This window comes from Bufo bufo, chromosome 1 (assembly GCF_905171765.1).
Source record: "Bufo bufo chromosome 1, aBufBuf1.1, whole genome shotgun sequence".
Lineage (NCBI taxonomy): Eukaryota > Metazoa > Chordata > Amphibia > Anura > Bufonidae > Bufo > Bufo bufo.
Window position 1 is genome coordinate 162,712,108 of NC_053389.1, and position 14,943 is coordinate 162,727,050.

The 14,943-nt window shown below is 46.1% G+C and overlaps 1 protein-coding gene across 4 annotated transcripts in view; it reads left to right on the forward strand.

The window, feature by feature from the left end:
• Nucleotides 1-719: 719 nt before the first annotated feature.
• UBASH3B (ubiquitin associated and SH3 domain containing B) overlaps nt 720-14,943 on the forward strand; it is a 169,673-nt gene continuing 155,449 nt past the window's right edge. For 3 of the 4 annotated variants that reach the window (XM_040431313.1, XM_040431321.1, XM_040431329.1), the window contains exon 1: nt 720-1,078. In XM_040431313.1, coding sequence (XP_040287247.1) covers nt 951-1,078 — 128 coding nt within the window. In that variant the 5' untranslated portion in view covers nt 720-950. The remainder of the gene's footprint in view (nt 1,079-14,943) is intronic. The other variant, XM_040431338.1, reaches the window with a different exon arrangement.

Below are 14,943 nucleotides of genomic sequence, written 5' to 3' on the forward strand. Positions count from 1 at the left end.
TTCCCATACCGGAGAGCAAACCGCAACATGTTGTAGTTTGCTTTCCGTCCTGGGATGCGGCGCAAGATGGATGACCCCCAATGCAAGTCAATGGGGAAGGACCCGTTTTCTCTGGCACAATCTGACAATAGAAAACGGATCCGTCCCCCATTGACTTTCAATGGAGTTCATGATGGATCCGTCTTGGCAATGTTAAAGATAATACAACCGGATCCGTTCATAACAGGTGCAGATGGTTGTATTATCAGTAACGGAAGCGTTTTTGCTGAACCCTGCCAGATCAGGCAAAAACGCTAGTGTGAAAGTAGCCTTACACAATACTATCTTGGTGGTTTTAATATTATGGATGGTTGCTGTACATTCAGCTTTTGATTTTCTTGGACCGTCAGCTCTGTGTCTTCTGATTGACCCAAGAGCTAGAGGAAACGAGTGCAAAAAAAAAAAAGATATTTGTGAATTGCTATTTAAGCAATTGCCTAATAACCCGTCGTTTCCAGAAGTGACACCAAAGCCGGAGCTGTGTTACAAATTTATGAATTGAAATCCCATTGATGTAAAATGATTCTATGGCAGTAATGACTTTCCACCACAAGGGGGCATCTGGAGAGGATCATTGTGTGCCAGAAGACCTGAGTGTGCATAAAATGGGCAGTAGCTTCCACTCTGCTGTGAATTCCTTATTGCTGACAAATAGCATTGCTACGCTGCCCCTTTAAGAAGGAGCGGAGGGGGAGTGTGCTTGGAAGACACATCTTTTTGATCCATTCAAACATGACTATTACCTGGCGGGCAGGAGGGGACAGGGGGGTCTTGTGTCAGGGCTAGTGATACAATGTGTCACTTCCTACCCTGCCTGTGACTGCAGCACCAGGAAGCTGCTGCTGATACCACTGCCTCTTATCACAAGCTGGCTCTATGCTGAGGGATGATACATTAACCCTTCTCCGACCATGGCTGCAAAAGACGACCTGTACAGCAAGATCATCCCCAGGAAGAACAGGCAGCCCCGCACCGGGACCATCAAGCATGGATCATCCCTCGAAATCCTACTCTCCATGGGATTCCCAAAAACCAGGGCGTGAGTTATTCCTTATATTGGGGTGGTGGGGAGCTCTCGGCGACATTCTTGCTCATCATCTCACTGAGCAGGCAAATTCCTGCATGATTTGTGGTGTAGTAGGGGCCCTGCTGTGTCCCTCTTTTTTGGCATGTGTCCCCGTGTTGTGGAGTCTTCCTGCATTACAGATGGACTGCGGTGTAAATAAGACACAGCTGCAGTGCTGGAGGGAAATGGGATTCGTCCTGGGATGCGACTGGGAAGGAAAACTTGTGTAAAGAGGTTCCGCAGCAGCCGCTTAGCTCGATACTGTCCCTGGGGCTTCTGTATTTGCATTGATCTGTAAGAATGTAGCAGGATACCTGTGCAGTGGGGCCGGAGAGGCCGTTACATCTCGGGGGACGCTTGATGTTTATGTTGCGGTCACCATGTTATTTTCACAATCATGTAACTATTATACAGTAGTGACTTGAGGGGGGCGTCCGTACAGCAAGGGTCGCGTTCACAGGTGGTGCCGTTATGTCCGCCATTTGCAGAAGCTGAAGGGGCGTTGTACACGGTGGGACATTTAAAAAAAAAGTTCTTTGCCGGAAACGTATAACAGAAAATAACCGTCGTAAGTGATCTCGGTCTCTTATGCGCCACACGACTGAGAGAAGTCGGCGCCATTTTACAGGTTTAACAGTGAAGTTATACATCGTATACATAACCCCATAAAATCTCACTTTTTGTCTATTAAAGGGTTCGGTACCTTTATAATTTTGAACCACCGAGGCAGCAATCAGGACAGAATGTCACTTTTTATAAAAAAAACACCTTGCCCCGATTCTGGTTTCCAGAACCAGCTAAAAATAATAGGGAGAACGTCCTGGACATCTGGACCTCTTTAAATATGGCTAGACTAGAATATCGTAGAAACTTTTACCAAAGAAAAGCATTGGCCCAGACTTACTAATGGTAGGTGACATCTGCAGCAACAACCCCAGTAGTCTGTTCTGACAGAGGAATGGACTACCGGAGTTTACCGTATCCAGCATAGCCTTATACTGCCGCACACCGACGGATCCCCATTGACTATAATGGGATCTGATGGCTTTCTGGCAAAAATGCGGCTGGAGTTGTCGCAGATGTTAACCTACCGTACCCATGTGTTTGTGCCTACAATCTGTCTAAAAAGAATTGGTGCAGCTTGGGTTTATCCTTTTTGTAAAATTGCTCAAAAAAGAAGGCGGTGATACAGCCTGAGATGGGACGTTTGCGCCAAAATGCACCACAGTTGTGGGATAAAATTGTCTTTACGAAAGCCAACCAGTAGTTGGTCTGGAGTAAGGGAAAAGCGTCTGCACCACATTCATCATCTAGCCTGAGCCCCTGTGATAAATCTGGTGCAGGTCTAGACGCCATCTAGAGCAGTGTTCCTCAACTCCGGTCCTCAGGGCCCACCTGCCCGCCATGTTTTCAGGATTTCCTTGGTATTGAGCAGGTGATAGAATTAGTGTCAGTGCATCAGGACTTACCACAGGTATTCATTCTGAGGGATATTCTCAAATCGTGACCGGCAGGTGGGCCTTGAGGAACACTGATCTATAGGATTAGTAAATCGGCCCCATTGTATGTCATCTGATGTCTCATGAAGACTGGGCAGCAGAGCTTGCATTCTATCTTCTAAATGGTGCTATGCTGGTGGTAGTAGCTCAGTGATTGAAAGGACACTAAACCTGCAGTCTCTTCTCTATTTACTGTGCAGGCGAGGGCAATCTATTGCTCTCTGTTATCAGCCAGAATAGGTTGGGGAGACTTCCGGCTATTCGCAGTTCCTCTTATAAGGCTGCTGCACCATTATAAGCTGAGAGCTTTATGGTTACTGTCACTTTAAGAACACCAATAGAACTGCTGGAGACCCCAGAGTTAAAATGAACAAGTCCCTTACTCTAGATTGTAAGCTCAGCAGGTTAGGGAAATTGAGCTTGGGTGAAGTTGTGTAAAAAGTTACATGGATGGTCCAACAGGGAATGACACAGTGTTCAGCACTTTCTCGAAGGAACTGCCTTTAAGTGATTTTAAAAGAAGTGATTTCTTATGTACATTGACTTCTGTTTATATACAATGAGGCATCGTTATCGGTCAAGTTTGGTCATTTACTCTTGTGAATATCATTGTGACCGCTCATCCTTCATCCTGCTTCACTTCTCCTAGGCAGGGACGTAGCTGGAGGGGGGAAGGGGTAAACCATGTTCCCTGCTTGCTGGTTGCCAGCGGGCACCAAGAAGCCACTTTGCCTGGACCGGGGTATTTAGATACCGGTTGACCTGTTGCCTCTGGTGAAGAAAGGCCTGGCTATGGCTGTGCCCCTAGGCCTAATCGATACTATATGTACCATATATCTACCAAGACATCCAATATGATGTGAACCATCAGCTGGAATCGCCCATTGTTGGTTTATCACAGGGCGCTGTGATCTTCTGACATCAAGGTTACTGGTTAACAGGCCTTGCACCCGTGGCACGCTGAGTATATTAAGACAGCTGGAGAGCGGCAGGTTACAAGCCATTGCTCCACCTCTTACAAGAGTCTACGGTAAATAGGAGTCAATGGCAGGTGTCAACAGGCACAGAGGCCCCTGGTTTGATGCATATAATGTCCCTCCTGAATTAAAGGGGTTGTCCGGTTTTGAACCTATTTTCTAATACTCTGTTAAAGGGGCATTGCCATCTGGGACATTGACAACATGTCGATAGAATATGCCATCAATATCGGATAGGTGCAGTTCCCATGTCTGGGACCCACTCCTATCTCCAGAACAGGATTCCCAAAGTGAACAGACAGTAAGTGCGCATGCGCAGTCACCCTCCTTTCACCATTATAGGAGTTCCAAAAATTAGCTAATGATGGCTGGGCTTTTTCCGGCAGTCCCGTAGTGGTGAACTGAGGTGGCCGTGCTTGCCCGCTGCTCTGTCCATTCACACTATGGGACTTCTGAAAATTCGAGCTATTTTCGGAACTCCCATAGCGATGAATAAAGTACATGCTGCGTATGTGTGGTGTGCGCTCCTTCACTTCGGGGCCCCCTCCTCTAGATAGGTGCAGGTCCCAGAGGTGGGACAGTGATGGCATATCCTAGCCATATGCAATCAATGTCCCAGATGGGCCAAACCCTTTAAAAATAGAGGGGGCTCCCATATTCAGCACCCTGGTACAGTATGTTTCTGGTGTTTTTGAGGAAATTATTATTTTTTTTTTTTAGCTGAATATTTTTGTGCCTTTTGTTAGGCTACAAATACCAGCTCCAAATTTGGCATCGAAGTCTATTGGAAATATTAAACACTGAACAGGCTTTTTTTTTTTTTTAACCTTGAGGTGCATTATTTGGAGTCAATGGCATTTTTGGGAAATTGTCTCTTTGTCTGGTATTTTATCTCTCACTGCCTGCCGTTTTCCTCCCATAGACCTCCAATGTTTTTCTGTAGCTTTAAAATGCATCTGTAGTGTGTGTTGGTATTTTTTCTTTGCATTTTTATACCAGTATGGCACACGTTTTTACCACAAGGCAAAAACGTCTGGTTAAGGGTCCATTCACACGTCCGTAATTTGGGTCCGCATTCGTTCCGCAATTTGCGGACCCATTAACTTTCAATGGGGCTGGAACGGATGCAAAACCACATTTCCTGGATCCGCATCCGTTTTTTCGGGATCCGGCTCCGTTTTTTCGGGATCCGTTTTTTCGGGATCCGCAATTTCGTTCCTGGAAAAAATAGAACATGTCCTATTCTTGTCCGCAATTGCGGACCAGAAAAGTCATTTTCTATTATAGTGTCTGTGATGTGCGGATCCGCAAATTGTGGATCGCACATTGCAGGTGTCCGTGTTTTGCGGATCCGCAATTTGCAGATCCACAAAACACTTACGGATGTGTGAATGGACCCTAAAGGTGGTAAAACACACTATATGGATAAAACCACCTAAAAAAGTAAAAAAAAAAAAACACAAAGCAAGTCTAACATTTTTTGGTGTTTTTTTTGGCCCCAAAAACACAAAACAGTGTGGGACAGCCTTTAACATGTCAGGTAAATTATATCGGGATCAGAAGCTCTATGCCTGCCACCAGACTCCCAATGAGTAAGTTCGCCTTCATCTCCTCAGTAACCATCAACCTCCAGCTGTGAATTGTCATAAGGAGCTTTCAAAAGAGCTCTACAATAAAAAAATAAGAATAACAGTAAGAACATATCCAACTGCACATGCAAAGCAAACAATTTTCCAGTAAGGGTGTGCAGCTCCAGAAAATGGCGGCAGGAAAAAGGTAACTGCGTGTGGGGTACCAGCCCAAATCCAGAGGGAAAGGAAGAAGGGGCTTGATTACAGATCCTAACTAGGCAGCAAGAAGCAGGATGGGGGATGGATAAGACGGGCACCAAGGCATTCTGCTGGTGAACCTTAAAGACGAAACTCACCCTGTAAAAACACTAGGGACCTGGTTCCTGCAGTCAGTGACAACTTCCCTAAACTTTATGGTGTGAATCAGCATGCCTGTATATTACATGACTGAGTGGTGACTGTGTAATGCTTCATTTGTCCTGTGGAGGCACTGCAGGGAAATTAAACACTTGCTTCTGGATCCCCTCCTTCCAATACACTGCAGCTGATCACTGAGGGTCACTGAGCAGCAAATTAAAAAATTGTTTTGGGCAGCTTAGGGTACTTTCACACTTGCGTTGTTGGATTCCGGCAGGCAGTTCCGTCGCCGGAACTGCCTGCTGGATCCGGCAATCTGTATGCAAACGGATACCATTTGTAGACAGATCCAGAAAAACGGATCCGGTATTTATCTTTTTCACATTTTTAAAGGTCTGCGCATGCGCAGACTGCAAAACCAGATCTGTTTTTACGGAACACTTGGGGCTGGATCCGGCATTAACGCATTTCAATGGAAAATAATGCCGACATTCCGGCAAGTGTTCCGGAATTTTGGACAGAGAAAATACCGCAGCATGCTGCGGAATTTTCTCCGTTCAAAAACCGTACTGTGACTGAACTGAAGACATCGTGATGCATACAGAACGGATTGCTTTCCATTCAGAATGCATTAGGATAAAACTGATCAGTTTTTTTACGGTATTGAGCCCCTAGGACGGAACTTGATACCAGAAAAGTTTAGCGCAAGTGTGAAAGTACCCTTATCTTACAAAAAGAGAATACCCAAAGCAGAAACAATGAACTGTCATTAAAAGGTCTTGTAAATCTCCAGTAGTGCATTAATACATACTTGGCATCATCCAGGTACCTTTTGGCATAAGCTGTTTTGAAGGCCACACCAGATAAATGTCTGGTGTGACATTCCTAATAGAGCTCCCCTCTTTTTGGCTCTTTTAGTATCCTGGATGGGGGCTCCTGGACACTCGCTGCTATTTCCTCTCATCCCAGTATCTATGACAACCTTCCGGTTGTATACTGATATGTCCTCAGATATCAGCTAGGAAAGACCCGGAGTCACCCTACCAGAGGTCATCTGCAAGTATTGCATGTTATGTAGTAGAGTTTTGTAAACTTCCCACTGTAGTGAATCTCCCCGCATTCCTCACAACTGTACACGGGAGAACCACTGTACGGGTTTATTTACACAGTACAGTCTTGTTGCAGTTTGTACTGCAATTTTTACACAAAAAAAAGGACAAAACGTGAATTGTTCACACAGTGTGAATAAAGTCAACACCCTAACGGGATTCTCCAAGTGTCCTTCAATGTATTTGAAGGCTCTGGATTGAGTTTCAGGCTACAATTTTCATTTCTTAACTCATTTTCATTATTATACCTCATATGAAGTTTACAACCTGCTCCTAGTTTCAGACTTTCCTCGCATGGATGTTTCCCTCCCAGAAATGCATGCTGAATGTAAGGTCTGTGTGTGTCACGTTCGGGTGTGGGAGGGAAACACCACACCGAACATAGGAGGGAAAAGGGTGAGAGAATAAGGCCTTGAAACTAGGGAAAGGAGAAAAACCCTAATCAAAGTCCTGACTAACTACCAGTATGAACAGACCCCAGAGATAGGTGAGTTTATACACAGGAATACCTAATGTCCTAACTCACCCTATAGGACCCTGGTACTACTGTCAGGACTGAGAAAACCTGTTCCTCCAAAAGGAAGGACGAACACTAGTCTCCCTCAGGCCTAAATACAAATGACAGGGAAATGAAACACACAGAACTCAAACAAAATACAAAAAGGGAAAGGAAAGACTTAACTTCTTAGGAGCAATGGAAGCACCCGGAACTCCACCGAGATCCACACACCAGCAATCCACAACTCAAACTGAAGCTATAAGCTATAATGAGAGAAGCAACTATAAATAAGGTTAAATGACCACATTAGCAACACCTGAGGCAAGGGGTGTGGCCATTACCAGAAACAACACAGACTCCTATTGATCCACAAGGAAAATCTGTCAGATCAAACCACATGTTGCCAGTCTCACCGATCTCCTGCCACCTGTCACGGGAACGTTCGTGACAGTGTGTCCAGGTTGCTGCTGTCCTCACTAGCTCTAATGTATCAGCACAGCTTCATTCCAGTACTTTTTCCCCTTCTACAGCTCATGAGGGATCTCCTCTTACTTGTGCTGATGAGTGTGATACTCATCCTCCCTGCAGAGTGTTCAGTGGGTGCTCTGCTTTCTCGCTATACTTGTGCACAGCCTATGTGATTCTTCCCCTGAAAGCTGTCTTGTGTGTGTTTTCATCTATATCTACAGCCTGTGTGATCCACCCTCCTTGAATCCTCTCCTCTCTTACCACACACACCTGCCATATAATCCTCCAGTTCCTACCTCTTTAATGCTTAGGCATACAACCGTGATCAGCCCAGGGAACACTGTCCACATGTCTCCCGGGCCGACCACGGCTCCCCTGACCGAAACTGCATCATACTAATATGTTATACAGTCAGTCTCTATCTTACCATGGGTCATCATGTTTGTACACTGATATAGCCCCAGAATTAGATATGATCTGACTATATCATAACTTACTATGACGCAGGCAGTTCAGGACCCGGGATACGCGATCAACACACGGACAGTGTTTCCTGGGCCGATCGCAGGGGAGTGAATCAGCATAAGAGCTCATTTAGACGGCCGTATGTTTTGCTCCGCACCCGTTCCACAATTTTGCGGAACGGATGAGGACCCATTCATTTCAATGGGTCCACAAAAGATGCGGACAGTACACCGTGTGCTATCCGCATCCGTTGTTCCATTTCACCGGGCCTCAAAAAAGATAGAGCATGCCCTAGGTTTGTCAGTAAAACTCGGCTTCATGGCCCCATTCAAGTCTATGGATTCCCAAAAAACTGCATATGGAACACATTCCGTTTTTTTTGTGGACAGACTGAACTGTCCGCAAAAAAACATCAGCATTTTTACGGACCGCAAAAAAACATACGGCCGTCTGAATTTAATTTCTTGTCTACCTCGCTGAGGTTGGACACACATGCTCAGTTCCATCCTTCAACTTCCACCGGCTGCAGTAGCAAGGACAGCTTTAAATAAATCTAGCAGAATAATTGGAGAAATTAATGGGGAGATCTCTGGGTCCGTGTGAGGTACAGGGCTGGTTCTAGCTTTGTTAGAAATAAACTGACATGTACTATATGATGTTTGATTTTCACTTTTAGGGCTCTTTCACATGAATGAGTTTTCCAACGACTGCGATCCGTATAGTGAACGTTTTTCACACATCATCTCAGCATTCAGGAAAAATCGCAGCATGCAGCCCTGGCTCCATAGAAGTGAATGGGGCTTGCGTAAAAAACAAAAGGCATCTGGATGCAATGTGTTTTTCACAGTTTTTCTTCAAGCGAGTGAAAAATGCATCCAAACTGATTGCATCCATGCGGGATAAACAGAAACACCGAACGCAATCAGGCAAAACTGGTTCAATTTGCGTACAAAACCTTCAGATTTTCCCTTCCTGACACAATCCGTATCTCTTGTGTGAAATAAGACTGGTGTCAGTTGTCAGTGTCTTAGGCCAGAAGGTGGTGTTTTGTGGGCTAAGTACAAAGTTCGCTGGTGTAAGATGCAGCATATTTATTAAGATGTGCATGCCCCCCCCAACTAGTTACAGCCATCTGAACAGTTCTTTCTTTGAATGACAGTTGTCCATGTGAACGACCCTTGTGGTTAGGGCTACACAACCACTTCTGCAATGATTTCTTGATATAAAGTGTTGCACCATTTTTATCTCCTACCATTGATTATTATTTTGGACTGTATGTCATCATCATGTAACAGATATGTTAGGCTACATGCACACTGTCAGTTTTTCATGACCATTTGTGCACCCATTTTCTGGCCTTCTGGCCGCTTTTAATGGCCGTTTTGCATCAGTTTTTCATGAAATACGGGTGAATTTCATTGGCTTTTTTTTTTTAGAAAAATCCCAACCCCTGCAGAGCCCTCAGTACACATAATAACCCCCAGCAGTAATAATGTCCCTCATAGTGGCCCCAGCGGTAATAATGTCTCCCATAGTGGCCCCCAGCAGTTATAATGTCTCCCATAGTGGCCCCCAGCAGTTATAATGTCTCCCACAGTGTCCCCAAGAATTAGTAATGTCCCCGACAGTGGCTCTAAGCTTAGGTAAAGGCCCCCATTGTGGCCCGTAATGACCCCCATAGTAGTGGCCCCAGCTGTAATTTTTTGCTTTAGCAAAATAAAAACCTCATCCACCTGCGCTCGCAGATTGAAAAGGACCTGCCAAAGGACCTGCGCTCAGCATGATGACGTCACCACACGCTCCCAGCATGAGCCCGTGTTGACGTCATCAAGCTGAGTGCAGGTCCCTCGGCATGTCTTTTCCAATTAACAGAGGAGTGACTGCCACTGCACGTGCAAGTGGTTGAGGGAAATATATTATTTTAAACCCCTAAAACGCCATATTGTTCTAGTGTACCCATTTTAACGGTTCAATGGGGTCCGTCTGGCAGTGAAAATGGCCAAAAATAGGACAAGTCCTATTTTTTCTGACGGCGACTATTCATTGGCCTGTAAAAAAAACGGCTATGTGAATAGCCCCATAGACTTTCCCTGGCTATTGTTAACTGTTGTGTGCATGTAGCCTTACTCTTAGGCTACATGCACACGAACATTGTTTGTTTCCGTGTCAGTTCTATTTATTTTTTTTGCGGATAGGATGCGGACCCATTCATTTCATGTCTGCATCAGTATGTCCGTTCCGTAGCCCTGCAAAAAAAAATAGAACATGTCCTATTCTTGTCCATTTTAGGTATTGTTACAATGGATCCGCAAAAAAAAAAATGGATGGCATACGGATGTCATCAGTTTTTTTTTGCGGATCCGCAATTTGCAGACTGCAAAACGCATACGGTCGTGTGCATGTAACCTAAACCTTCATTTTTGCTTCAGACAGTGTTGCATTTGTATTGAGGTACAACCTTTACGAGTCAGTGAATTTTTACTCTGGCTTTTTAGCATCATCAGGGTACAGTGGCTCCAGCTTACTTGAAGTTTCTGTTGCAGTCTAAGGCCTCATGCACACGACCGTTGTGTGCATCCGTGGCCGTTGTGCCGTTTTCCGTTTTTTTTCGCGGACCCATTGACTTTCAATGGGTCCGTGGAAAAAACGGAAAATGCACCGTTTGGCAGCCGCATCCGTGAGCCGTGTTTCCTGGCCGTGAAAAAAATATGACCTGTCCTATTTTTTTCACGGCCAACGGTTCACGGACCCATTCAAGTCAATGGGTCCGTGAAAGAACACGGATGCACACAAGATTGGCATCCGTGTCCGTGATCCGTGGCCGTAGGTTAGTTTTTATACAGACGGATCCGAAGATCCGTCTGCATAAAAGCTTTTTCAAAGCTGAGTTTTCACTTCGTGAAAACTCAGAACCGACAGTATATTCTAACACAGAAGCGTTCCCATGGTGATGGGGACGCTTCTAGTTAGAATACACTACAAACTGTGTACAAGACTGCCCCCTGCTGCCTGGCAGCACCCGATCTCTTACAGGGGGCCGTGATCAGCACAATTAACCCCTTCAGGTGCCGCACCTGAAGGGGTTAATTGTGCTGATCACGGCCCCCTGTAAGAGATCAGGGCTGCCAGGCAGCAGGGGGCAGACCCTCCCCCCCGGGCAGACCCTCCCCCCCCCCTCCCCAGTTTGAATATCATTGGTGGCCAGTGCGGCCCCCCCCCCTCCCTCTATTGTAATAATTCGTTGGTGGCACAGTGTGCGCCCCCCCCCCCTCCCTCCCGCTATTGTAATAATTCGTTGGTGGCACAGTGTGCGCCCCCCATCGGCCCCCCCTCCCTCTATAGCATTAACAACATTGGTGGCCAGTGTGCGGCCTCCCATCTCTCCCCCCCCCCCCCCCCCCCCATCATTGGTGGCAGAGGAGTTCCGATCGGAGACCCAGTTTAATCGCTGGGGCTCCGATCGGTAACCATGGCAACCGGGACGCTACTACAGTCCTGGTTGCCATGGTTACTTAGCAATAGTACAATAGTAGAAGATTCATACTTACCTGCTCCAGGCTGCTGCTGCGATGTTAGTGTCCGGCCGGGAGCTCCACCTACTGGTAAGTGACAGGTCTGTGCGGCGCATTGCTAAATGAACTGTCACTTACTAGTAGGAGGAGCTCCCGGCCGGACACGAACCTCGCAGCTCCCAGGTAAGTATGAATCTTTACTATTGTACTATTGCTAGTAACCCGCTGCCACCAATGATCGGGGGGGGGGGGGAAGATGGGAGGCCGCACACTAGCCACCAATGTTGTTAATGCTATAGAGGGAGGGGGGGCCAATGGGGGGCGCACACTGTGCCACCAACGATTTATTACAATAGAGGGAGGAAGGGGGGGGGGGCACACTGTGCCACCAACGAATTATTACAATAGAGGGAGGAGGGGGGGGGGGCCGCACTGGCCACCAATGATATTCAAACTGGGGAGGAGGGGGGGGTCTGCCCCCTGCTGCCTGGCAGCCCTGATCTCTTACAGGGGGATATGATAGTACAATTAACCCCTTCAGGTGCGGCACCTAAGGGGTTAATTGTGCTGATCACGGCCCCCTGTAAGAGATCGGATGCTGCTAGGCAGCAGGGGGCAGTCATGTACACAGTTTGTAGTATATTCTAACTAGAAGCGTCCCCATCACCATGGGAACGCCTCTGTGTTAGAATATACTGTCGGAAATGAGGTTTCACGATCTCACTCATATCCGACAGTATATTCTAACATAGAGGCGTTCCCATGGTGATGGGGACGCTTCAAGTTAAAATATACCATCGGATTGGAGAAAACTCCGATCTGATGGTATAAAAGGGACTCCAGACTTTACATTGAAAGTCAATGGGGACGGATCCGTTTGAAATGGCACCATATTGTGTCAACGTCAAACGGATCCGTCCCCATTGACTTGCATTGTAATTCAGGACGGATCCGTTTGGCTCCGCACGGCCAGGCGGACACCAAAACGACTTTTTTTTCATGTCCGTGGATCCTCCAAAAATCAAGGAAGACCCACGGACGAAAAAACGGTCACGGATCACGGGAAAACGGAACCCCGTTTTGCGGACCGCAAAAAAATACGGTCGTGTGCATGAGGCCTAAGGCTGGGTTCAAACGGGCGTTGCGGGTGACGTGCGGGAAAAGATGCGGGTGCGTTGCGGGAAAATGCACGATTTTCCCCCGCGAGTGCAAAGCGTTTTAATGCGTTTTGCACGCGCATGAGAAAAATCGGCATGTTTAGTACCCAGACCCGAACCTGGACTTCTTTACAGAAGTTCAGGTTTGGGTTAGGTGTTGTGTAGATTTTATTATTTTCCCTTATAACATGGTTATAAGGGAAAATAATAGCATTCTTAAAGTGAACCTGTCACCTGGATTTTGGGTATAGAGCTGGGGACATGGGTTGCTAGATGGCCGCTAGCACATCCGCAATACCCAGTCCCCATAGCTCTGTGTGCTTTTATTGTGTAAAAAAAACTATTTTATACATATGCAAATTAACCTGAGATGAGTCCTGTGCCTGACTTATCTCACATACAGGACTCATCTCAGGTTAATTTGCATATGTATCAAATCATTTTTTTTACACAATAAAAGCACACAGAGCTATGGGGACTGGGTATTGCGGATGTGCCAGCGGCCATCTAGCAACCCATGTCCTCAGCTCTATACACAAAATCCCGGTGACAGGTTCCCTTTAATACAGAATGCTTAGTAAAATGTCCATTGAGGGGTTTAAAGTAATAAACAAATTTAACTCAACCCATCCACTTGGTCGCGTAGCGGATCTCCTCTTCTTTCTTCAGGACCTGGCAAAAGGACCTTTGATGACATCACTGCGCTCATCACATGATCCAACACATGGTCCATCACTATGGTGATGGATCATGTGATGAGCGCAGTGACGTCACCAAAGGTCCTTTTCTCCCAGGTCATCAAAGAAGAAGAAAGAAGAGAAGCCGGGCAGCGCGAACAAGTGGATAAGGTGAGTTTAATTTATTTTATTTTTTTAACCCCTCCATCCCTAATTTACTTTGCATTCTGTATTAAGAATGCTATTATTTTCCCTTATAACCATGTTATAAGGGAAAATAATAAGGATCGGGTCCCTATCCCGATCGTCTCCTAGCAACCATGAGTGAAAATCGCACCGCATCCGCACTTGCTTGCGGATGCTTGCGATTTTCACGCAGCCCCATTCACTTTTATGGGGCCTGCGTTGAGTGAAAAACGCACAATATAGAGCATGCTGCGATTTTCACGCAACGCACAAGTGATGTGTGAAAATCACCGTTCATGTGCACATCCCCATTGAAATGAATGGGTCAGGATTCAGTGCGGGTGCTATGCGTTCATGTCACACATTGCATCCACGCGGAAAACTTGCTCGTGTGAAAGGGGCCTTACACTGCAGCTCTGTTCAGACTGGCTGCTGCAAAGACTAGTAGTGAACATCAGTGACATTGTTCCCCCCCCTTATTACATATTTTCATGTGCTCAGTGGAAAGGTTATATATATAAATTGTGAATCCATATCTATAATCTCCACATTAGTCATTAGCAAACAGTGTGGGCGTAGATTCCATAAAATGGGGCAAACCCGAATCTGATTGATGATCGTACTTTCTGCAGATTTTATATCACTGTTCTGTTCTCTGCCCGGTCTTGTCCTCTGCTCACGGTACACTTGTCATGGTTTGGAGACTTGTTCTGTCACATTACTGAAGATGGCATCTTATACATGCCTGGGCTCCTCCGACCATGTTGCCAGAGAATTGTTTGATTAGGGTGCAGCGAGCCCCTGAGGAGCCAGTGCAGAGGATGGGAGTGGTAGTGGTCCTGATGATGTGCTCCCTCAGGCCGATGCTCCCTGGAAAGATTATTTGAAGAATCAGGCCAAATGTAAAAGTGTAAAAGTCTCTCTTTACTTACTGCAAAATATAACATGTGGGACATCCAGCAATATTAAATACAAAGTGCAGATTATGTCACCAGTTGAGGAGGTATAGTGGCAGGTTGGCTATCTATGGATTGGCACTAGCAGGCATTTGTGGGTATAGCTGTTACCTGTAGGATTCAAACTTGAGTTTTATGAGTGCTAGTGCAGGTTTAGGTCATAGGTGTCTGAGCCGTAGTCCCTAATCTGCAGCAGTGTCTGTAAAGCTGTATTTTGCTGATCACTCTGCTAGTTTATCTCAATGATGCTTTCTGGAAGCATAACTTGCTGATCTCTCTGGATTATTGGTCTCATAGGAGAAAAATCTCTGGTTCCCAGGAGTAGGAACTCTGGAATAGGTTTCCTCTCCCATCTCTAGCTAGAATGGAACTCCTCCCCCTACCAGGAAGCAGGACCAGCCCACT